Source organism: Columba livia, chromosome 14 (assembly GCF_036013475.1).
Source record: "Columba livia isolate bColLiv1 breed racing homer chromosome 14, bColLiv1.pat.W.v2, whole genome shotgun sequence".
NCBI lineage: Eukaryota > Metazoa > Chordata > Aves > Columbiformes > Columbidae > Columba > Columba livia.
The window spans coordinates 1,120,928-1,146,868 of NC_088615.1; the positions used below are offsets into that span (position 1 = coordinate 1,120,928).

General features: G+C 53.2%; 1 protein-coding gene across 3 annotated transcripts in view; it reads right to left on the reverse strand.

Moving 5' to 3' along the window:
* ARHGAP26 (Rho GTPase activating protein 26) overlaps positions 1-25,941 on the reverse strand; it is a 126,924-nt gene that overhangs the window by 24,540 nt on the left and 76,443 nt on the right. For all 3 annotated transcript variants that reach the window (XM_065029410.1, XM_065029409.1, XM_065029411.1), the window contains exons 18-20: positions 15,742-15,901; positions 8,706-8,844; positions 3,554-3,707 (exon numbers count right to left, since the gene is read on the reverse strand). In XM_065029410.1, coding sequence (XP_064885482.1) covers positions 3,554-3,707; positions 8,706-8,844; positions 15,742-15,901 — 453 coding nt within the window. The remainder of the gene's footprint in view (positions 1-3,553; positions 3,708-8,705; positions 8,845-15,741; positions 15,902-25,941) is intronic.

The following is a 25,941-nucleotide window of genomic DNA, read 5'->3' on the forward strand; positions in this document are numbered from 1 at the left end:
GCAAGAGCCTTCACCCTGCAGCAAAATGATTTCCCTCCCGGTTGGCGAAGGAGGAGCGGGCTCCGGGGGAGGCAAGTTTGGGAATGACTGCGTGTCCCCCGGGAGGAGGATGGGGGTACCAGAGAGCTCGGCCACGGCACGGTGTCCCTCATCCCCGCCAGGCCGAGGGACACGGTGGGGACAAGGCACACACGAGGATTTAGGAACCAGCCCGGCTCCCCACAGAGCAGACCTGGGGCTACACGAGCATTTAGAAGGGAGCAGAGAGGATTTGTAAACAAAAGCTCCAACAAACATCTCTAATTTCACAGTGGTCACAATATTTAGCATTGTACATTTAAAGGCAACCTTTGAATGCATTGGTCCTCATCGCAGCAAAAGGCAAACAAGAAATCCCCCAAACTTGCAGTGTTCAGTGTTTGTACCCCAACGAGTCTCCCACCGAGATCAACGGGAGTTATTTTCACAAGAACATCAGTTTTTGGTTTAATAAGAAGCAAGAGCATCACAACCACCCAAGGCCTCTCCCTGCCGTTCCCCCCGTGCCTCGGCAGAGCGTGAGCAGCCGTGTCACCGCTCCTGTGCAGGCGGGGCCGCCGGCCCCCCACGTGTGGGGACACCCCCTGGGCTGGGGACACCCCCTGGGCTGCGTGGAGGCTGCAGCACCGAACCCGCTGCAGCCCGCGGGGCCGAGGCACTGGGCTGGGTTTAAGCAGGTTTGGTGGTCTGGGCACGTGGCTGCCCCTGCCACCGATGGCACGAGACAACACCAGCCGAGATTTCAAAGCAACATTAACGCCAAACATCCTGCCCATGCGGGCAAAGGGTGAGAGACACACAAACACCTAAGGGCACCAAACCTCGGCATGAAGCAGGAAAAGGCCCATGTTAACAACAGTGTTTCCCCTGCACAGAAACATCCACCAGAGCATTTTTTTTTCAGTGATGCATTTAGCAGAAAATAAGGATTAGGTAAAATTCTGGTGTGGAGTGGTTTTTAATGTACCAGCCTTTGCTGTGGTCCTGTTAGGGAAGCAGGGGTCCCTTTCTCAAAGGGAAGGAAACATCGAATCCAGGATTCTTTTGTATTTGTTCTCTTCAAGGGTTCCTTGTTCAGAAAGAAATCCCTTTTTCTTTCCAGAAGGAAAGTGGCGCTTCCTGGCCCCCGCACACCTGGAATTTTACAGCTCCCCCGCTGCAGGGTTTGAATTTTGGCAAGCGCTGGCTCCATCAACCCACGGGCAGGCGGCCGGGAGACCCCAACCAGGACAGCCCTGCTCCACGGCCGAAACTACAGAACACGGTGAGCAATGAAAGAAAAACCCCGAGTCCTGAAGCAAAGCCCAAAGATGGGTCTCACAGGACCAGCGGAGAACCTGGAGAGATTTTGAAAGAGCTCCAAGAGCCCCCTGAGCCTCCCGCGCTGCGGCCGCGCTAATTGTGGGTGCGGTGATTAGAGGGGAGCAGCAGCACCAGGCACTGCAGATCGCTGCCCAGGGCTCCCCGCAAAGCACTAACGACTCAGCTGGCTACAAAACCAGAAGCCGCTTTACACAGACAGTATTTGGGTAGTCCCACAGAGCAGCAAGGCCAGAAAGGATCAAATGAAGTCAGATGCTCCATTTATCAGTGAAAGATTTGACTAAAGGTATTTCATTGAAATAACTGAGGTTATAGAGAAGGAAATATTTGCCTAGTGGTATTATTCACCTTAAGACTCACTTTTCAACCTTCAGCTCAACATTGCCTGGGTACTTGTGTATTACTGCTTGTGTAAAACTCATCACATAATCACTGGATTTGAGGGAAAGCACCGAATGCCCCGGGGACTGTGAGAGCCACAGGAGCTGCGGTGCTCCCCTGCTCATCACTGTTTCACTTTGCAGAATTGGAAAGGCCCCTAAACTGCTGGCAAGCAAACAGTTTCACTGCCAGTCTGCTCACTAATTCCTCAGTAGCATCCAGATGCCTCCATTCCCCAAAGCCCCACATAGCTTGAACTGATCTCTTCTGCTGAACTTCTATACGATTGCCTTTAAAAAATAAACTATTAAGAAGAGGCAACTCTTGGAACCTGAAAAACTGTGAATTTGGTAAATAATTCCTGTGAAGACACAGCAAGACTCAAGCTCACAAACCTTGTTGTATTATAAGTCACATCACTTTTTTCCCCTCAAAGGATAAATAAACTGAAAACATCCTGTTGAGGGAATGGGATGTGACCGACTTCCAGAGATGAAGCTGACAGTACGGGTGTGAGATATCGCCGCATCTTTCCTCAGTACACGACACATGTAACGCACAGCCTTAATTCAGAGGCGTCCTACCTTTGGGATGCTCCATTCTGCCACCACAACGCTCCTCGCAGGCGCTTTTCTCACGGCACTCGAGGCAGGGAGCTGAGCCGAGCTTTACAAAGCCCGCTCCCAGAGCCAAGGCCAGGCCGGGCCGGTTGATGCTGGTGCAGCTCATGGTTTAGTGGCAGCGATGGTGAGGCGAGGCAGCGCGGATGGATGGAAGCCAGCGCCTGTCCCTTGTCCCCTGCTCACACCCACCTGCACACATCTCCCTGCCCTGCAAATCACTGCAGCTGCACCCCAGGCCCCCTAAACCCCGACCCTGCTGCCAGCCGAGCCAACAGCAACACACCTCAGCACCCCCCAGTTCCCTGGCGCTCAGCCATTCCGAGTCCTTCGCAATCCTGATAGCCAGAAAGAACAGCCAAAGCCAAACTTGCACTGCCTGCTCCCACGGGACCGGGGCTTCCACGGCTGAGTGGGAACTGAAAGTGTTGGGAGCCCGGGGGAGGACTGGAGGGGTGGGAGGGAAGGTCTCCCTGAATGGCGAGGGTCACTGCATACGGCAAAGCCATAAATTGCCGCGGCGGGAGCCACGTTCCTCTGGCGGGGAAGGTCAGCTCCGCCTCGCAGGGCCCACGGGGCTCCGCAAGAGCTGAGCAGCTCTTCGCATGTACGAGGTTCTGTGGGAAAATGCTATGGGGCCCGGCAAAGCCGCGGCAGGAAGGAAATTCCCCCGGCAGAGGCGGCCATCGGTGCGAGGGCTCAGCTGCCGGGTTCAGGGGACTTCATAAATAACGCAGCTGTCCCCAGGGACTCATTGCTAAGGTCACTATTTTTTCCCTTGAACTTTCCAGATGAAGGAAGCAATAGCAAAAGCAATGGCACAGATCTGGCCGGAGATCAACTGTACTGACAACAGCCACAGAATTTAACTCCGAAGAAAAGTCCTTTGTGTTCACTGGAGTTATCACCAGAGGGGTCGAGCGGTTCAAGCAGTAATGTGGAGTTCTGCTCGAAAAATATTCTGCATGTGCAAAATAATCAGAGCTGAGCTCGCTGGCAGATGTAACCCCAGTAACTAATTCCACCACTTAGACCGAGTTAAAAATGCAGGGCACACGCTAGATGCCCATTAAAAATTAAAATGTTAAACTGTATTCTTCAACAAACTGCTGGGACTCAGAGTAAGAAACAGCCCTGATTAAAGATTAAGGACGGAGAGCCTATAAAACACTAATTACCACTGTACTTACAGTGAATTTGGCCTGTTGGGTTTAATTACTTCTAGTTCAAGATCACTCGAGTTCAGGCTGGGCTGCGGAGCGCTGGTGGAGTTGAGGAAGCTGTTGACGTTTGAGGAGATGACGGATTCCAGGCTGGAGTTGATGATGCTGTTCCTGTTCTCCTCTAAAAGACACCAAAGGCCAAGAATCAGCTGGTGCACAGGAGGGAGGACACGCTGCCGCGGAGGCACCGAGCGCTGCCGCGGAGGCACCGAGCACTGCCACGGAGGCACCGAGCACTGCCACGGAGGCACCGAGAGCTGCCGAGCGACCCGGTGGTACTACCGGACCCCAGAAAACGGGCACTTATTTACAGCCATGTCTTCTAAATATTACACATTGAACTATAAGAAATAACAAGTAGTCTTTTTAGTTGCAGCTACATTTTAAATTAATACCATATTCAGCACGAAAATATTCATTTTTCTCAATGCATTAATATTTTATATTCCCTAAGACAGCCGAAGTGCCACACAACCTGAAAACAATTAAAATGCAAACTACATACAAGACTGGATTTCTGTGGGACTGAAATCAGCTGCCAAGGGCCTGAGCATTTGTGTGCCGGGGCACAATAACGCTGCAGAACAAGAACAGGACAGAACACCCAGTTAAATTCGACTTGACATCAGTTACGATCGATCTTGTCTATAAGCAGGAAGGGGTCAGGGGCTCGGCTCCTTTTCAGCTCGGCTCTTCTGCAATACACAGCAGCTGGGGGGCAGAAACTTGGCTTTATATTAATATCTGATCCAATATATAATAGTGCCTCCTGCGCTCTGCGCTGGGAACACTGGCGCTGCTCTGCCGCCAGCCTGGGGGTTTCTCAGAGTTTCTCATTTCCCTTGATCGTATAACACTCTGCTAAGGGATTTCCCCTTTATTTGTGTAACTTCAGCAGCGAGGAGTGAAAACATTATGCATCCCAAACTGACACCCGCAGCATGGGCTCCCCCCTCAGCCCTGCGCCAAATTACGGAAAATCGCATTAATTCATTTTCATAAGATGCCTTTTCTGTATAAGCAATAATTGTAATTGTGGGAAGCAATTATCATCCCTGACGGCACGGAAAGCAGCCCTGCTGCAGAGAACCGCTGCTGCTGTGCTGGTGTCTTCCTGAAGGATGGGCACCTGCTGGAGAACGTCACGAATCCTGCTAAAATGATACATCTTTCGAATATTATTCTTCCAGTGCACACCAATACGATCAAATTAGTACCAAAAAGCACATAGTAATAGGGAATGCCTTGTTCTTAAACCCTTTAAACTGTACACCTCTGCTTGCGTTAGGGGACTGTGTGGTACCCACCCGTATCCTGTACACATTTAAAGAAGGATAAAGAGTGCATGATATATGAAGAATTCATCCTGAACACAGAATCACAGCATCATAGGTGTGTGGGTGCCGGGGGAGAGCAGAGTCTAACACTCCTGTCACACTCCTTTGCTGGAGATGCTGCATTTTCCTGGCACCTGGACAAAATCAGGGCTAAAACTTGGTTTTGCTCAGGCTGAGCTTATCTTCCAGAGATCAGCCAAAGCCAAGGATGTGTTAATTATGTTGATACATGTCAACACATTCCTGAAATTGCACTTCATTAATCCCGATGTGCAATGAGCCACCAAGGGAAGGAGCAGCACATGCACCTCTCTGTCCCCTTCTTTGTCCCCCCAGGGTACAAGCTGGGCAGTTCCAACTCACCACCGTCTGACACGCCAAAAGGGAAACACAACCAACCTCGGCACCGTATGGTGGCTCCAACAAGCCATGCCTCCCCTACACCAAGTGAGAAAAGCTCCTACAGAAGAGTGACTTCCCTGGAGCGCCCGTTTTAAAGCCATTTACCGCCCCCGGCTCCAGGGCCAGCCCAGCAGCAGGCGGGAGGTCCGAGGCTGCGGGTGTGCGACCGGCTGATGGAGACGCGGCAAGTCCAGCTCGGCACCAAGCTCTGAGCTGGCCAGAGCCCACCTGCGACTCGGGAGGCACAAGCGCTTTGTGATGAAAAACATCACCCATGCAGAAGAGGCAGAAGGTTAGAAAAGCAGAGCGCTGACCTCCAGAAATATCGACAGGCAGATGCAGGACCCAGTGGGTGAAAGAAGACAGAAATTAAGCTGCCAGTGGATCTAAAAACCCCAAAAGGGCAATGCAAACCACTTCTCTGTTTTCGGAGCTGGCGGTGCAGGTTTTAAGCCGTGCGGTGACAGAGGTGGCCAAGCCCAGGGACCAGCCACGCTGACCCCAGGGCTGCGAGGAGCCTGAGCCGATGCACTGCGGTCTAACGCTACATCTTATTATTTCCAAACATCTTCTGCCTTAGGCTGAAGTCTGAAAATAAGCTCCGTAAGCCCAACAAATCAGTGTCAATTGTCTGCCTAATCTCAGAGCTAGCTACCAGCCAATATTGAATTAAGGTCCCTATCAGCCAAGAAACTGGAAGTGTTTCATCTAAAGCAGGGGGGAGATGAATGGCAGAATCTGAAACTCTTGCTTTATTTTATTTCCTCCTTCTTAAAAGGCTGATACCGTATTTTACTTCATGTTTTTAAAAGCTTACAGGAAGGATTCCTCGCTGTGACATTTAATTTGGTCTTACAGCCACACGAGCAGTACCGCTCATCCGCTAACGCGTTTCTGCTCCATCGCGCAGAACAGAAGAGCCACTTTGCAAAGCGGCCGCAGCTCCTCTGTGCCGGCACCGTGACCCAGCTCCCGGCAGCAAGAGAGCTGCCCTGAATCACCCAAAGCAGCAGCTGCTCCCCAAGAGCCCCAAAACCCTGTTCTTGGAAAGCGGGGCTTAAAGAAGAGCTGGACCCATGCATTATTTGCAGCCCTCCCTTCAGCAAACAAAACTCTGCCCATCGCTGAACTGCTCGGCCGGTCTCGGTTCCGCCTCTCCCAGCTCAAGAACCAGCAACACACCAGAACAAGTTTGAGTTTTCAGCAGTTAGCCTTGTGAAGGTTCCTGGCAGCGGAGGGTGGCGTCCAGCAGAGCCCAGCGCCGGGCACTGTGACAGCGGCTGTCCCGGGAGCGCAGGGCGCTGACAGCCCCCGCACCGCAGGACAGCCCAGGGCACTGCTGGTCATGAGGAACCGATACCGAACAGAATGGGGTATCTGCTCTGTTAATGACACGTGTTTTGCAATATCCACTCAGTTCCTGGGTCAGTTGTGGAAAAAAATGTAAATGTTTAACACCACTATAATCACTATAATTATCTAGAATCACTATAATTATCCTATCTGCTCTCTTGCATGATTCCGTCTGTTGAGTATTGTAATTTTTTACTTACAGCTTTGTATGATGAATTTTAGTGAAAATTTTAGAAAGATATCTGACTTCGATGAGCAGATTTCAAGTAATGGAAAATTCACTGCCCACTTGACTTCTTTTTATGGTTAAGTTGCTCTTAGTCTTAAAAAATGTGCACTGTTTCCATTTTGGATGCGTCTAGCTTCAATTTCCAGCTGTTAGATCTTATTACACCTTTATTTCCTAGATGAAGGACGGCAGCACGCCCTCGGGTTCTCCTTGTGCTCGGGGCTCCTCGGAGCCACCTTCACCTCTTGCCACACAGATTTGGAGGCACAAGCGCCAAAGTGACCCTGTATGTCAGGGGTACTTGTCCCTCGCCCCCAGACAGGCACCCGCACAGGGAAGAGGAGCGTCCCCTGTGCCCATGGCGGGTGCCAAAGGTGCCGGCTCCTCCTGTGTCACCGTGGGGCTATTTCTGCGTCACAGCCCAGGACACGATGCAGACGTGGCACCACTTGCGCCTCAGCCTTGGCCCATCTCTGGACCAGTAAAACCAGAAAACTCGCATTATTCCTCAGGTGACACGTGCAGTGGGGATGGCAAACACTGAATAAAACGGTAGTGGCTTCCCATAGACACAGGAGATTGCAGATGGTCAGGAGGAAAGCTGAGAAAATATTGCTTCTTGTGGGAATAAATAACTGCAGATATAAAGTAACTCCGTTCCTCTTCCAGGCCAGGGGAGGATGCACAGGAAGGCCCCGGCAGCCGAGCCGCTCCAGCGTCTAACGAGCGACGGCTTCGTTAGCAGCAAATCAATGACTTGGGCTGAAATTTTTCAAAAGCAGCTTTTGATATGTGAGGCTCCACCGAGAGCGGTGTGACACACTATTTCCAGAGCACGCCTGGGCACCACCGCTGCTTCCTTAAACCCACATGTATCGGTATGACATCCTCCGAAAGGAGAGCGCCTGATAATTAACAGTAACTCAATCAGAGGCGGACGAGCCCACGCGTTTTGAGAGCCAGTGAAGTACAGAACAACCACTCCACAGGTCTAAGTCCTGGCAAGACGGGTTCCCCGGCTCCCTCGCACTTGCTCTGCTCACCATGTCACTCTCCTGCTTTTTCAGCAAACGGGGACAGTTCCCTGTGCCCGGCGCTGCTTCCAGGAGCAGCCCCAGGCAAGGCTTGGGAGGACAGGGCCGGGAGGAACGGGAGAGCTGGGAGCGGGGTTTGCGCTGTAACGTGAAGCAGCAGCCTGAGCCGACGCATCAGGGCTGCTCCATGATGGGCACTGACTCTTTCACCTAAATATCTGGAGCATCAATTAGTGACAGAAATGGAAAGATGATCTTCAACATTTTTAAACTGCTGTGGTACATAATCCTCAGAAAAATGCAGAACGTCCTGGCCGAGTTTTTCATGTCTGTAAAAGGCGAGGTGGCTGTGGGCATCCAGAACGGGTTTGCCTTTTGGGGAGGCAGGCGGGTGTCCCCCCGCCACACGTGCTGCACCCCACGGGCAGGAGCGCATCTCGGCAGCTGGTGACGGCGGGGACGGCGCTGGGAACATGAGAGCCGGAATGCACAGGGGCCCGTCCGGCGGGGAAGGGACAGCAACACTTTATACTGTGCTAACGCTGCCGCATTTCAAGCCCCTGGTTACGGGCTTGGATGCCACACAATCTTCACACCCGCATCAATGTGATGGCAGAGGAAAGCCAAGTCCCATTCTGTTACAGGAATTGTCTCTTCCATTGATAGCAGCAAAATTACATTTTGTGGCATGGGAGTGACAATCAGAGAGTCACGATTAGGGCAAGAACTAAGCCAAGTGGGAGAGCCGGGCTCGGCACACTTACGCTTCTCGTTGGGCTGTGCGGTGTGGAAGAGCGTCAGAGGCCTCTCGCTGCAGGACGGAGGCTTCGAGTCCACGCTCTTCTTGCGAGATAGCAGCAGCTGCGAGTTCGACGGCAGCGTCTCCGGCACCGTGTTAAATATCTGTTAAAAATAATAAACAAGGTGCTCTTTGGCATCACCCCTTCGAACAGAAGAGCTGCCTACCTGCCTGGTCTGCACCGCTCTGTGGAGCTGCGCCTCAGGAAGGCATGCATTCGACCGGGCAACATTTTGGGTGTAATGTCCTGAATTCCACATTCCCGCCCTGTCTGCACTTCTCTCTATTCTTCACCCAAGACGCAGGTTGCAAGGTGTGACATACCCTGATAACCCGGCACTCCGCTAAGTTTGGAGGGTGTGTGGTGCCCCAGCAGATGATGGCGAGTGCCCCCGGCATGACAGACTGGTGTGTTCCCATACACGTCCCTGCAGCGTGGCCCCCGGTGCCCTCACACCCACCAATGCCAACCAGCTCGGGAAAGTCTTTGTGACTTCCAGCTGTCAGAAAACTGAGCAATCACATTTTTCTCAAGGGGATGGAATTTTGAAACTGCACGAATGTGAAGAGCAGCAGTTCTGTTTGCTGTTGATTTCTGGTGACTTATTGTTTCTGTTCTGGAATCCCAGGCTCCGACAACAGCAGCACTGCCGCCGGCCCAGCCCTCTCAAGGTTTGCCTTTGCTCGAGCACGTCAGGCGCCATCCCCCAGAGCCTTTCCCCGCTCCACTGGCCCTGCCAGACAGTGACCAGCAGGAAAACCCTATTTCAGAGGCAGCTGGTGTGCGTCGCAGCCCGGGTGACCCCCCATGGCCACCGGGCACCCGCGGCCCTTGCCCCGCAGAACCCCCGAACGCGCCCGCCAGCTCCGGGAGCGGCTGCCAGCACTTAACGGGTTTGTTTTGTGTAACAGCAACCAAACCCTCACACGCACACAAACCCTCCATGCTGATGGCTACAAATAAACACTGAAGAGCTAAGATGCGTCAGCCAAAAATGTTAATGTCACATCTCTCCCCAAATGCATGAAGAGGCGGGTGCGAAGGGCAGTACTTACAGAGGGGAACTAACGAACCGTCCTCAATGAATCAAACCCCTCGCACTAAGGACATCGCTGCCCAAGCTTTCTATTTGCGGGGACTGGCTGCCTGGGCTCCGGTTTGGCTTCCGAGCCTGCGGCGGGGTGAGGTGCAGGAAGCAGCGATGAATCACCGTGCAAAAGTCTGTCCGCCCGGCAGGACCAGCACCGGCCCCAGCCAAGCGAGCAGTTGGGTCTGCCCGCGCAGCGCTGCGAACAGATGGCCGGAGCACAGAGCCCCGCTGCAGCCCTGCGAGCCCCGCGAGCTCACCCACACGGTACGGACCCGCAGGGCACGAGCAGCCCCAGCCGCGCTTTCCGCACGTGGCACCGCTCCTCTCCACCCCACACGCCTGCCCGGGCCCTTCCCACCTCCAAAGTTGCTGTTCTCCAGGCTCCCCATGGGAGTTTGGGGGGTGGTGGCTCCCCAACCTCTTGCATGGCTGCTGCAGCCCAGTCCCTTCACCCTACCAGCACCACAGCACCGGTGCTTGGGCCACCAGCAGTCCCGGCTAGCAGGGCTATTGGCAGCACGCTGCCCACCGTGCTGGAACACCACACAGCTGCCCGTGCCTCATGTGCCTGTCCCGGGGGCTCACCCAGCTCACAAGCCCTTTGCTCTGTGTGCTAAATGCAGCTTTTCCCGGGCAGGACCCTCAGCACCAGGAGCCAAAATGGGCCCAGGGGCACCTGGCCCACCCTGGGCTCCCTCCCCATGCCCAGCACAGCCACTGCCTGCTTTGACATGCTCTCGCTTTCAAATTGCTTTTCAATAGTAAGTTCTACTCGGGAAATATAATGAAATATATAAATCAAGCAAGATAAAAGTATAGATTTATGAATCGCATTTTATGCAATGATTTCCCCAAGTACACTTGAAAATAAACTTCCAGGATGCCACTTCCCTTTTTGCTCTTTAATAAGAGAAGATACATGTGCTGTTAAATGATGAACTCTGTGACTAAAACCAGCCTCAGCTTATAAGGAGTTTGCATTTTTAAGCACAGCTGGAACATCATTATGAAACAATTCCACTGAAAAGCTCCAGTGCCTGGTATCTTACACAGCGCAGCTTATCACAACCAACCCTGTATTCCAGTCAGAACGCCCACCCAGCCCCGGTGCCACGCTGCAGATGGCCCAGGCCGGTCCTCAGCCCCGGCACCGCGCGGGCTCAGCGACGCGGGGGCGCAGGAGCGACGGGGGGCGGACGAGGGGCTGCTAACAGCCGCTCTCCACCACCGCGGAGCCGTACGAAGCACACAGGCTACATTTAGCCACTCACAATGGAGAAAAGTCAATTAAGAGCTACATTTGAGAAAGCAGAACGGTGATTTTGGAGGTCTACAGAGAGAGGAGTCTGAGACCCCCAGAACCGTAAGATAAATAGCCCATTGTAGATGCTTTGCTGTTACCATGCACCGGGAAACAGCACAGATCTCTTCATCAGCAAAGAAAACCAGCTCTGCTGGACCAAAACCTCCTGCTGCATCTCTCCCAGCTCAGACATCGCTTCGCAAAACCCCCACTCTTCTTCACAGGAGAGTTTCTCAGGTTTGTTTCATTTTTTAATATAACAAGAATAGCTGAGACATGCTCCTCACTGCACAAGCCTGTGTTATAGCTCTCCCAGTCACACAGTCCAATTAATGGGGAGAGAGAGACAGTTTAACAGCTGAAGTGGGAGAGAAGCAGCCAGGATTCATAAATCACATTTACAGCCGTGCCGCGCTCGCCCGGCCTGATGCAAGCGGCAGTTTCGCGGCTCCACACCAACCTCCTCCTGTCTGCAAAACAGCAGAGACCCAGCGGCACCTCATCTTGCATGGGAGCTGAAAGGCTGTTTGTAACAAGCCTCCCGGATGCGAGTGGACACAGCAGGTACCCTGCCCAGGTGAGGGGCCGGGATGCAGCGGCACACGCGGGCCCTGGTCCCCGCTCCGCCGCAGAACCTGCGCACAGCTGCACCGGGACCCGCTCGCGGAACCGGGTCAGCAAGGACCTGCTGTGCTGTTCAAAACGTCTGTGGGACTAAGTCGTACACGAGGACCAGCTAAAACTGCCCACAGCATCACTAAATGTTTCAGCTAACAACAGAAAAGAATAAAACCAAGACGAGGTGCTGAGGTCATTGGCTGCAGTGTCTGTCAGCCCTTACCGGCTACTGAGGTCCGTGCAACTCCCTGCACGAACCATCTCCTATTCGTCATCGACACTGGCTGTATTAACGTTTCACTTGGGCAACTCCTCATCGGGAGGGAACATCATCAAGCCACTAAATCGACCTTTTAATTTTGTAACTCTTCAGAACAATGGCCTTTGCCAGAGAGCTACACAAATTCAGGCTTTGGAGAAGAAAATGGATGGATGGACGTCTACAACTGTCAGATGCAATAATACTTCGGTATTACTTTGGGCTAACTTTCAGTTTTTAAATCAGCAGTCACTTGAGTAACCAGGCACACAGCACAGCATCTTTATATATTTTGCATAGGATGCACTCTTGGTCTGCCTGTCATGGCAACATCCAGACCCACAGGAGAAAAACAATGTTCTCCATATAATTATATATAATCAGGATATATTTTATAACACATTACCTTAATGTTCACAAACACAGACAGAACAGGCTGCCAATTGCTAAGGGATAAATCTCATAAAGTGTCAATTTGACATGTAGTTGGTTCGCTGGGCAGCGCGGCAGTGAGAGCCGGGCAACGTGCTCCGCTCGGCTCCTTCGGGGCTCCCCTTTCCCGCGCTGGAACATCTGTCGGGCGAATGGAGTCAGCCCCCCCTCCTCCCCAGTCCCGGATCCGACACTCATCCCAGCGCTATCCCACATGTCCAGGAGCTCTGGTGTCCGTACAACCCACCGCACATCAGCCGACGTGCCGCAGCTCCCAGCCGCAGCTGCCAAGACAAGCGCCAGGGCTGCGACGCCTCCATTTCCAGGAGAACATGTCTGGGAAGCTTTAAAAACATATCAGAGTTTACTGCTGTTATTGTGAGTATAACAAACAATTTGGATCCGAGACCTGGAAACCTGTTAAATCTCCCAAAATGATTCAGTTTTTTGGATTACACGTAGGGTTTAATGGTCTGTGTCGGACGTTCTGGCAACAAAGAGCAAACTATAATTTACTAGTTGTTCCGGGAACCTTCAGAAAGTCCCTGATTTGCTGAGTATGGTTGCAAATTGCACGTGGGAAACATCGTGTGCGGGGCACACGTTAATCCAGAGGTATCGCCGAAGGGGACACGAGTCCACGTTCATGGGTGAATACACTGGACGATGGGCACCGTACCCCACAGCATCCTCCTCTGACACTTCCTGGCTTTGGGGTGAATGTCTTTCCCGGGGACAACGTCCGTGGAGGATGAGCCCAGTCTGGGGTGGCGTGACCGCAAACACCGGGACCGCTGACCGGCCCTCCCCAAACCCTCCCAGCAACCAGACAAACCGCCAAAGCGCCTGTAAACAACCTGCCAGCGGTTATTCAGACCAGGAGATGTTATCACCACGCCTGCCTTTTTTTATTTTGGTTACACAATGACAACAGTCATTTTGACAGGAGGCATTCCACTTACCTGGGGAAATACAATGCAACACCAGATAGCTGCTGATTGCCAGGAGCCATTCAAATCAATTACATTTTCTCTGCAAATGTACTTAATCATAAGCAGTGTCTGAGTCACCAGTGTAAAACAATACAAAGCACCAGCAGCAAAGCGCAGGCAACTTGGATATTGCTAATCACCTACAGCAGCCCCAGTGGGGAACCTTCAGTGAGCTCCAATCAGCTCAAATTAAGAAACACACTGAAACGAAACAGTCCTAAAGCGGGAGCTGAACCGGCACTAACGCTGCATTAAGAGATTTTCCCCTCCTGGAGTTACCTTGTCCCATCTCCCTCCTCCCCAGCATCTTTTCCCGAGAGCCCTGGAGACAGGTGGACGGGGCTTCACAGGCGTTTCACTCACAGCATCCTCAGACAGTCCCGGCCCCTGAGCGCCGCGAGAGCGGCTCAGCACCCGAGCTTCAGCCCAGGCTGCACCCCAGCACCTCGGGTAGCAGGCACCCCCGCCCACGGAATTAACTGGTGACAAATATACATGACTAACTCGCAGATTCACCTTCCTGCTGGTGCCATAAATCACTTCCAAGGAGAGGGAACCAGCAAAACGCCAGGACAGCTGGGTAGGAGCTGTAACTGGCTGGGGAGCAGAGCCGAGCCCCGCAGCCCCCCAAGGCGTGATCACCCCAGAAAGCTGTCACCGATTCCTCCACACATGTAACCGATGGAAGGCTGGCACAGCAAGAGACTCGGCTCACGCAGGAAAATATCAGTGTCTAAAGACGTGTTTCTATAAAGGCCCGGGAGGGAAGGGAGATAAACCGCGATCATGGGATGCCGAGCTACTCGTGATGCTGAGGGCACAGCCAGAGCCCATCGGCACCAGGGACAGGCGACCAACACTCCCCTGTGCCAACACAGAGGTGACAGACAGGTGACGTGACCATCCAAGGCCAACACGAGCTTCCGTGGGGGTTTGTCTGCTGGACCTTGCCAACAACCGTGGGTTCGGCACCGCTGCTCTCATGTCCCCTGGCACAGCAGCTCCTCATTAAGCCGTCATTACCATTACATTCCATGCAGAGGAGCAGAAAACAGCTTGTCCATCCTAAATATGCACCATGGCCTTTATGTGCCCATGGAAGCAATTTCTCCAAGAATATACAAAACAGACACCATCTCTGTCCCCGCTGGCTGCACATTCACTGCCCCTTTGCAGCCCCAAAAAACGTGTCCCGGGGCTGCTGCTCCCACTGCCCGCTCCAGGGGCTCAGCCTTGTCCTGAACCTGCCCTAAACCTGCTCCAGGGGCTCAGCCTTGTCCTAAACCTGCCCTAAACCCGCTCCAGGGGCTCAGCCTTGTCCTGAACCTGCCCTAAACCTGCTCCAGGGGCTCAGCCTTGTCTTAAACCTGCCCTAAACCTGCTCCAGGGGCTCAATCTTGTCCTAAACCTGCCCTAAACCCGCTCCAGGGGCTCAGTCTTGTCCTAAACCTGCCCTAAACCCGCTCCAGGGGCTCAATCTTGTCCTAAACCTGCCCTAAACCCGCTCCAGGGGCTCAGTCTTGTCCTAAACCTGCCCTAAACCTGCTCCAGGGGCTCAATCTTGTCCTAAACCTGCCCTAAACCCGCTCCAGGGGCTCAGCCTTGTCCTGAACCTGCCCTAAACCTGCTCCAGGGGCTCAGCCTTGCCCTGAACCTGCCCTAAACCCGCTCCAGACGCCCACAGCAAAGCCCAGAGGTGTGATGCAGCCTGCCCCGCAGTGACAACCCTGCCTCTGCTGCTTTATCTGCAGCCTGAATGCACAAATTAATTAAGTCTTTCCAACCAAAACCAGAAAAAGAAAAGACTGCAAACAGGGAACTGTTTGAATTTAGAAGAAAACGTCCTTTTTTCAGCTGCGGGGGAACGGCCAGCGCCACGGCCCCAGCGAGCTCCTCGCTCCACCGACAGACAAGAGCGTCCCTCCGCCGACAAACACAAACGCAGCGTGATTTAGGAGACCAGCATTGCGGATAGAGCTGGTATTTGAATAAACACGGATTTAGTCAGAAAAGCAGGAAGCCAACCTAGGCCTTTACCTCGCACTGGTTTCTTTTAGCACTCACCTCTCTGAAACTAAGGACAAATTTCTGTTAATGCAAAAGGGAAAGAAAGGGGGATTTCTGTAACGGCGACGCGGACACGCCGACTCACACTGAGATGGCCATAAAAGAGGCTGGTTACCAGCAGTGCTGGTTACACAACTACCGCCCAGAACTGTCCGTTTTGGAGAAGCTGCAGCTCATGAAAACAGACAAACTCATTTTCATAAATTAACGGCACTGAAAGAAGCAAGAAAAGCCATTACCTTCTCATGGTTCTCTATTAAAATTTCAATCACGATGTTCTGAAACTTGATGTCCATAATGGCAGCAACTGTTTCCTCTTGAGGTCGGAGTAGCGTTGGCCCAAATACCACACCCAGATTAGCAACAGTCATCAGGTTCTGCTTGTGATTATTTGCAACTCTGGAAAAAGAAAAGAAGAAAAAACAAGTAGGTGACAGAAGTAATTCTCAGAGCAGCCCTCGCAGCCCGGTGCCTGTGTCACAGCTGGCACCGACCTCACACCGCTCTGTACACTTCTCACACTCCTGGTGAGCTCCTTGAAGGCTCAGCCATGTGGAAAAGTACAAATTTAACTGTTGTGTTACACGAGACCTTTGAGCCTCAGTGAATTGACTAATCCCGCAAAACCCCCACGCTACGCTGGCCGCCGAGGCTCGGGTTGCAAACCACTCCCAGGAAAACATCTTGAATCACTAATGCTCAAAACCCTTCTGAAAACAAATTGTTGGACCTCTGACACACGCTGCTCTCCAACTGAATGAGTGACCTAATATGTTCCAAAATCCAGCTCCTTCTCACCCGTTTAAGCTTCTGCCCACACCACAGGTCAGCCGCATCCAGCCCAACCAAACTGGGATGCGAATGGGGCTTTCCTGCGGGCACACGAGCCCTTCCCGGCCCACCAAGGAACCCGACACAGACACCTGCTCGACACTCGAGCCTTCCTCCCTGTCATCTCCAGCTATTTTTATGTCCCAAGTGCCGCAGCCCAGTGGGAGCAGATCAGTTCAACAAAGCGCCACGGCCCGTGCTGAGGACCTGGTGCGACTGGGCGCCTGGGGACGGGGTGACTTTGGAGAAGCTCCAGTCTGGCCACTGGTTTTACTGGCGCAAAGCATGAGGAGCCCGACTGGGGCAGGCCCTCTGCTCCGGCCCAGCCCGAGTCCCGCGCCACGTCCCGCTGCCAGCGCCGGGACCCAGCTGCTCGGGGCAGACGGCCGGTGAGGCACAGACCAGCCCTGCGGGCCCGCGGCTCCGCCGGCTCACACGCTGGAGTGACACGAGGACACGTAAGCGACGCCACGTGCCCGGGTGACACCGGGGCGTGCGTGACAGCCCTACAGCCCCGTCCCCACGACTCCCGTGGTTTTCTCCCGACTTCTTCAAGCAGGAATCTCGATGACTTCAGCCAGCGCAATCACACCATTTCAACTCCAGGGGTTTTTTAAAGTGTCTCTTTCCTTTACTCTTTCTTTCCCTTTTTCTCTGGACAAACACACCAGCCTGGCACAAAGTGAGGCTGAGACTCAGATCTTGCTGGATTGTCCTAAAAAGTTATCACCGTGAGCTTTTCTTACTGTCTGATGGCCAAGACACCACAGAGCCCATTTGCGTGCATGTTTAGCTTATTTCAGCAGTGTAAGCTAGGGCTGGCTTACAAGAAAAGATCCTTTCCATCCTCTTTTATCCAAATCTCACTTGATCCAGCAAAGAACTCTTCATTCCTCATCCCTACGCACGGCCCCTCAGACAGAAGAGGAGCTCCTCACCGCGGGACTGGCTGCGCTCCCCCACAACAGCAGCTTCAGCCCTGTCCCCTGTCCAGGCAAGAAGTGTCCCCTCCGGTCTGTGTCCCTGGAGAACACACAGAGCTGTCGGCTCCACCGAGTCCTGGGGCACAACTCAAGGGTGCAGAGGTCCTGGCCAGAGTCCCTCGGGAGCTCCATGGGGCCTCTTACCCACAACTGTCCCGCTGGCAGGAAACTCCGAATATTTTATCGCGAGTGTCTGAGAAATGAGACGGGCTGCCCGGGAAAGGCTCCGGTTACAGGAGCAATACCAGAGGAGGAGGGAGCCCTGTGCCAGCAGCGATGGTTCGATGGCGCCTTGATTTGGTGGTTCCATGATTTGATGGCTCGATAGCTCCATGATTTGGTGGTTCCACGATTTGATGGCTCGATGGCTCCATGATTTGATGGTTCCGTGATTTGATGGCTCGATGGCTCCACGATTTGGTGGCTCCAAGATGTGATGGCTCCACGATTTGATGGCTCCACGATTTGATGGCTCCACGATTTGATGGCTCCACGATTTGATGGTTTGCTGGCGCAGTGCCGGGCACAGCTGCTGCCACCAGCCTGCCCGAGCAGCAGAGCTGGCAGGGTAGAACCGAACTGCCTTTGGGAGATCACGACCTCACCGAGCAGAGAGAAGGGCAGAAGTCCAACAGGAAACAAATTCTTACTCAGGAAAAAACTTTCTTACTTACAGGATAAAACCTCCTACTTATCTAGAGATTCAAACCTTTGCCCCAACTCCAACCCAGCTCCTTATCAAGACATTCACAAATGCCAATGACATTTTTACATGGCAACAATATCTCTATTTCAGACACAGGTTCACGTGCTCCTATTTGGATTTTGAAAAACGCAGCTGTAGTTCAAATATTTTTCAAAAGTACTAATAAAATAATAATTTTAATGATCTTCTGTGGTTAGTAAAACAATGTTCATTTATAAAAAAACAACCGAATTGATCTAAGTCTCGCAAAATTAGGTCCCTCCATTTCTCATTACCGTTACCATGTAATACATCACTCTAATAAATTGCATTGTCACTGACTCATTACAGCTAAGCAGCTGGGCACGGTCCTGTTAATTATTTCAGACTGGACTATTAATGGTTCCCCACAGGACACGGTCCCGCGGCGCCGGTTCCGCCCGTGCGGGGAACCCCCCGCACCCAGAACCCAGCTCCTCTGGGTTCGCGTTCAGTCTGTGCAGTGGGGGGGGATTCGGTGACCGTGTGGGTCTGGTGGCCCCCGACGTCCTGGTCCGTACCACGGGTACTTTTCCAGCAGCAGCTTCACAATGCTCCGCTACCAAAGCTATGCTACAAAACATGATTCACCTTTGCATCCTTCAAATTCCACATCCATTATCCACATGATAATTTACTATAAATTATACCTCTTCATCTTCCTTTGTACTAGAAAATAATGCTGCAGTTTATAAGGATGATGTGTTCTCCTCCCAAAGGGTGCTTAATGTTGGTGCTTTTCGGCAGGCACTGTTAGTGCCATTCCTGAGCTGCCCTTTAGAAGGTTTCCAAGTATTTGCTGCATTTTCCTTTTAACCTGCTGTTTCTTTCTGGTCCCTGGTACATTCTGAAAGCAATTGCACTAATATTAATTTAGATGGGTCCTTTTTCAGTTCTCTCTCCTCCCACGCTTTGCAGAAGCCACTTCCAGCACAAGCAGGAGCTGGGAATCAACAACCGAAGGAGGAACGTGCGCAGCAACATCTCCGCTCCTGCTCGCTGCTCACAACGTGCTGTGCCATCGCCGACTTCGGGACTCTGGGCTGTTCCTCCTCCTCCTCGCAGCACACGACGCTTCCTTCGTGTCTCTGGGATCAGCCCGGCAGTGCAGGACACACCACGGAGCCCTCGGCCCAGGGACCAGCTGCCCCAGCAACGTGTCACCAACCACCCTGCAGAGGGACTTTGTTCCGTGAAGACATGACCCACGGGTGCAAACCCGGAGATGTGCTGGCTCCTGCAAGCATCCAGCCAAAGCAGCTGGACACACAGCTCTGTCCCCCCGAGGGGACACCCCGAGGGGACACCCCGGGCCGGGTGCTCCCACGGAGCGGAGCGTGTCCCTGCAGGGAAGGGACAGGTCGTGTTTCCTGGGATGTCCCTGCACACCCGCTCACTTTACATTCACTTCCAGAAAAACAAGGAGAACAGGAGTGGAGTAAATCTGTGTCGTGTGTTAAATTAGATTATGCCTGGGTTGCTTGGATACTGTATAATCACTGGCATGACCAAACATAATTTAATACAGAGTACTTGGTAGTCAAGCTTCAGTGCACAGAAAGCATACAGGAACAGTAAATATTTCTTTGTTGCGCTGGCTTGCGATCGGCATCGAGTCACAGAGGAGAAAGGCGGCGGAGCGGGGGCTGCGATGTGCTGTGCTGGGCCTCGGGTTGGACAGACACCAACGATTTCAGTTCCTTCAGCCTGGTCAACAGCTCATCTCTATTTTCATGGAAATCCAATTAAAGAACTCATTTACTTCTCCAGCAGCCTCCAAAGCAGCCTGTATTGCAGGAGCAGTGGAGAATGTTGGGGTGCAGCAGGTGGGAGCTGCCCAGTCCTCCCAGTAACACGGCGGGACCCAGCACCAGCCCAGCGCTGGGGACCAAGCTGCAGCTTCATGCCACAGACAGAGCCGAGGGCGACAAAAATCATACGAACTTGAGACGTGTGGGCTGTGAACTGGCACCAGGGGGATGATGTAGCCGCGGCGGACGCTGGTCTGTGCTGTTACCGGGGTGAGCACCCGGCCACACCGGGCACTGGCCACCTCCCCAGGCAGCATCTCCAGGGCTCAGCTCCCACAGAACGCTTGCTTTCTGTGCCTGGAATCTCTTCTGGTTGTATTTTATATGTAAAACGAACACAGAATCTGGTTGGAAAAGCCCTTTAAGATCATTGAGTCCAGCCATTAAACCAACACCACCAAGTCCACCACTAAACCACGTCCCTAAGAACCCCTTCTACGTGTCTTTTGAACACCTCCATACAGCAGCCTCAGCCAAAGTGCTGTTACTGGTTCACATATCTTCTCTGACTCAGAGAAAAACCTCTGAGAAAACAGGCATCTGAGCGGGAACAAAGCCAAAGGCTGGAGTGTTTCTATTTCCATGCCTGGGACGAGTCTTTGAAAACAAAGTGCTTGTTAAGGCTGGCCTAACAAGACCCTATAGGATGGAAAATAACACAGCTAATTCATATTGCAACAGGTAAAAATACATTTCATGTCTGCCAGCCTCGTTAGAGCTTCTATTTCACATGAAAAGCTGGTCATGCAGAGGGCTGGCGATCCTCAAAATCATTGAAGCTGCTCTGGGCAGTCTGTGACAAATAAACACTTACATTTGACTCCAGACATGAACGAAGGATAAAAAGCACAGCGCATGCTGACAGCACGCTGGGCAACAGCAGCACCTTCGGATCCAGCGTCCCCTGGGCGGTGACGTGTGGGTTTGTGGATCTGCTGGACAAACCTGCACTGCAGGACCCAGCCGAGCAGCAGCCGCTTTCCCACCGCCAACTCGCAGAGGAAATCTCGTCTGGGGGAGAACGGCAGCTCCCTGCCCCGGCAGAGGCTCAGCAAGGCTGCCGGCGATCCAGGAGCTGCTTTCATTGGAGCCAAACCCCGCAGCCGGTGTCCCTGCCCCACCAGCTCCCCCATTGCCGCCCAGTTAATTTGGGTGGCACGCGCTGCCGGATAGAGAGCAGGCGGCTGCGAGCGCACACAATTGGTGGTGTTTGTGGGATAAAATCTAATGAGTTCTGGGAAATGTTCCTGGGTGCATTCGAGTCATCCCTGCACATCGCTGAGTTTAACTGGGCTGCAGCTGATGAGCGGCCTGGGCTGCCCCCCAGGACACCACAACCAAGCCCATCCGTGCAGTCACCTCCGCGCTGCCACAGCTCAATGGCATCTGTGTCACTCCTGAACCCACACACAGAACCCAGCACTGAGCTCTGTCAAAAGCAAACTTGGGTCAGGAAAGACACAGCTTGAGTTTCACAATAAGACTAATAACAATAATGATGGAAATATTTCAAGGTACTAAAAGCAGATTTTGTGAAAATCAAAGCTTCCCTCCTACAATATCAGAAACAGAGGAGATTGGAAAATGAAATCCTTCATCAAGTGCCCTTGTGAACACAAACGCCACCCATTGCTCCCAGCAAGAAAACCAAAAAGGCTGTGTCATGTTAAAAAGAGATTCTACCTGTGGCACTAACTGCTGGTGTCCCAGGCAGCTACGCCTGTCAGTTGTGCATTTAGCTAAGGGTTCTTACAAGGCACACGTTGGGGAGCCGGCCGGGCAGCGGCCGTGCGAGCGGGCACGGGGAGCACGACCAGCCCGCCGCACCGCCCAGCCGGGGCACGCTCTGCAACCGTCCACCTACGAACCGCACAACCGCCGCTTATCCTGCAGCGTCCACGAGGCTCTGGATGTGCCGGCGCTCCTCGGGCTGCTCTTGGATGCGGGGAGCTCTGCGAGGGCCAGAGGAGGCTGAGCCGGGGGAGGACGAGCGCCTGGGCTCGCTCCGCTGCCGTGCGGTCACTGCATGTTCTCGGCACGCAGGACGGGGCCGGGAGCGTGGGCACGGCACCACTGGCTGCACAACGAGCCTTCTGCAGAGACCCACAGCACCGCGGCCGGCCGCCCCGCCGTGCAGCGGGGAGAGCCAAGCGCCGAGGAATGCGGATGGAGGCCAGCGGATGCAAAAGGAGGGCAGATCACCAGGGAAATACACAGAACTCCCAGCAAAGACAAGGGGAAACTTTCGGAAAAAACCTGCAGATGCAACGTCTAGAATTAAAGGGGTTTTCAGCAAGCAGCCGCATTGCTCTCGGGTTTCCCGGCTCAGCTGGGACGAAACGTGCGCCTGCTCTGTTTCTGGGCGGTTCGACTTGCTCCAACAAGACTCTCTTTTTCTCCCGGGTGAATGTGGCCACAGCTGGATGCTTGGGTTCACTCCCAGGAAAAAAAAATAAGCGCTCATATCGCAGCGAGCAGATGCAGAGGCCAAACGTGGAGTTCAGTATCTGTGAGCCTGATCAGCGTGAATACCACACGTGCTGCGACTTGCAAGGAAAACACGTACGGGGCTGCAACACTCCTCTGGTTCAGGTTTTTCAGACCAAGTCACCTTGGTTTCCAAACCATCACCTCTGGCTTAGGGCAAGCTGAGCTTGATGTGAGATCCCGGGGGATCCCGAACCCGCTCGCCAAGCCCCAGCCCGAGGCCGCAGGTCCCCACGCCCCGGCACGGCGTCAGCAGCGCCGCGGTTCCCACTGCCGCCCTGCTGAAAGCCAGGGGCACGGCCAGGACTTGATGTTAGAACGTCGCTGCAGAACACAGCCAGCCAAAGGGGGTTTCGCCCTAAACGTCCCCAGGGACAGAGCTGCAACAGCAGCTGCCCAGGCTGCAAATGCTGCCCCCTGTGCCAATGCCACCGCACGCCGAGACCGTCACCCTTCCGCAGCACCCAGCACCACCGCGGATCTGCACCCTCCAGGGACCAAACCCTCTTATGATAATAGTTATTATTGTACCCAAAGAGCCGTCCTGCACACAGGCGCTGCCAGCCCCGCTGCCCCCATCAAAGCCCCCGCTGCACAGGTGTGTTTGCCACTGCAAACAGAAATCACCGAAGCTTTCACACCGAAATAAGAAAACGTGCATTGCCAGCGGGGCTACGTCCTTTGGAAGATCTGCCGCGGTGGAAAGCGACCTGCCGAAGCCTTCCCGACAACACAGCCAGAGGCAACGCGCTGCCGGAGCGGGAACCAGCACCGGGCGCAGCTCCCACAGCGCTGCAGCCCCACGGGAGCACGGGAAAGAGCCCACGGGCACAGCCTGACCGCGGGGAACGGGCAGAAATACCCTCGTGTCCACCTGCGTGTTCATACAAATACGTCAGCCACAGGAAGAGTAACAAAGCAGGGTTTTTGACGTTTTTTCTTCCACTTCAGAGGTATTTTGGAGCATATTCACTTCACAAACGCAGGATTAGTGCCCTTCCCTCCAAGACACCAAACTCCTAAAAAGTTCGCTTAAATGGAAAGGAGAATCAAGGAATAACCAGCTTTGTAGACTAAATTAAAGTCATGGTTAACAACAGCAGGTAAATGCTTGTCCCATCTTGGCCAGCAGAACAAGGGTTTGCCCAACAACTGGAAGAACAGTCCCGCAAATTCTGTGCATCCCGTCACGCGCAGACAAACCCGCTCACCCGATGCCCTTCCTGCCCTTTAACACAGCACGCAGAACTACCTCAGAAGAGCATTTTTAAACATATATCCTTCTAAGCTTGGTGTAGTTACAAAAAGTCCAGGTCTCGACTAGACGGGTGGTTTAGTCACTTGAAGATGGACAGAGGAGCCGGTCCAGCTGGGGCCGGGGGTCACCCCAGCGCCACGGGGAAAACCGCAGCTCCAAGACACCTTGGCGCTGGTGACTTCTATTCTCTTTTCCACTGTTGAAACAACATTTGACTGAAATCTATGCAAGTGGATTTGGTTTAGTATTGGGTCTGTTCAGCATAAAGAGCAACCCAGAGAAGCTCTCATTAAATGTCCAAGTCCCACTCTGTCTGTGGGGATGGAGGAGACGCCAGCTATTTATTGGAAATCTTTTGCTCACTCTAGATTCAACCTGTTTCTGTACTTAGTTTCAGTTTCACCGTGATAAACAATTAAAATGAATCCAGATAATTACGTGCTATCAACAACTTCTATCCAACAACGTAAAGTTCAAACATGAGCCCACGAGGATTCACACTTGGGTAACACCAAAGGTCTGGTGCTTCTCCTGAAGGTCCCGGCCGCCCCGTGGGGGCTCGGCAGAGATGTTCAACCACCGAAACGCCACGGAAAACCCAGCGTGTGCCACGTTCCCTGCTGCTAGATGATGTGCCGCCCAGCATCGGTGATGTAAGCTTTTCAACACACTTGTTATCGTATCTAGAGAAATGACTCTTACACGGGACGAAGACACGGGAGTTGGCAAAAACCTGACAAGGGAGATGCTGCAGGCTCTGAACTGCGCTCCTCTCCGGGTAGAAACTGCGCGGTCTTCAGAAAATATAAGGACATTTTGGAGAAGGATGGAAGAAAAAGCTTCCAGAAAATGCAAACTGCTCATCTACCAACCACCCCGCTAAGGAGGTTAAGAGTTCATTTGCAGAAGCAGAACAAAGCCTTTTGCTAATTTACACATTACGAGAAGCCCAGCCCCAAAAGCACAGCAAACACCTACAGCTTTTTTCGTGTCTTTTTTCTTTTTAATTCTGCAGAATCTCGTATTAAAAACAAAACCAGAAGAGTGAGAGGGAGCCGGAGCTGGCGGGGCGGGAGGACACGCAGCGGCCTCACGCTTCACACGGTGGGGCTGGTGATCCCGGGGCCGTGTCCCCAGGAGCCGCACACCCCATCAACACCGTGTCCCCAGGAGTCACACACCCCATCAACACCACATCCCTGCTCTGGAGTGTCACCAGCCCCTCAAACACAGCACACCCCAGGAGGTGCCCCTGTCCCACGGGGCTTTGGCACCTCTGGAGCATGACTGCTCCATAAGGACCCGCTCCATCGCACCCGAGCTGCTGCGCCAGCACGGGCTTGAGGTGAGGAAGGATCTCCCTCGCTGCAAACCATGAGCAGAGAAAACACCGGGAAATCAAACAAATGCATTCCCAGCGTCATCGTTACTGCCGCTGCTAATTGCAAACGCAGCTCGGGACCGCGCTGGCTGTGCTGCTGCTGTAACGCGCTCCCAACTCGAGATGGAGGAAGGAGCTGAGCTACTGGTACATTGTCAATAATCCGGTGGGTTACTTGGTGGCAGCAGAAGAAAAATGGATGCGGGCCATTTGCAAACAAATCAAGACCATCCAAAAGACCGCCTGCAGCAGCCGGGGAGGTCCAAGCACCCACCGACCGCGCTCCAGTGCTGCCTTTGCAGGATCTGAACCCGCACCACAGGGGATTCCCGCAGGGAGCGGGAGGAGGCACAGCGCAGGCTCCTTCCTCCCTGCAAACCTCCCTGGTTGAAAAAAACACCCCCTAACAAATTATGTCAAAGGTAAAATCATCTTCAGGAGCCTAATGCAAAAACTAAGAAAACAAGGCAGACGTTACGGCAAACACATGCAGATTTCATTAGCGCCGGGTGCGGGGGAGCCCGGCCGGAGGCTCTGCCAGGGGACTGCGAACCTCTGCAGCCTTTGTCTTGCCACTGAGCCACAGGTGGTTCCAGTTAAACGCTCTAATTAAATTAGCCAGGCAAGATGGGCACACGAAGATTTCACACTAATCTGCAGAGCAATCTCCCATGCACTGCTGAGAATACCCCGGAGTTTGCACAGAGCCCGGCTGGATGGAGGAGGGAGACTCGGAGGACGTTGGTTCCAGTTGGGAACAGGATGATTTAAAATAGTTGCTTAGAATTGTATTTTCAAAACCAAGGATGCTTTTGTCTTGGTTTTAGCTTGGTCAGCCTAAACTTTCCTTCTCCCCTACTCTGGATGCTGGTTCACCCCCTTCCCCTGCCCGCGCAGGGTACGTGCAGGCAGCGCACATACCCAGACACGCAGCTCCACGCACACCAGCACGCGATGGACCCGC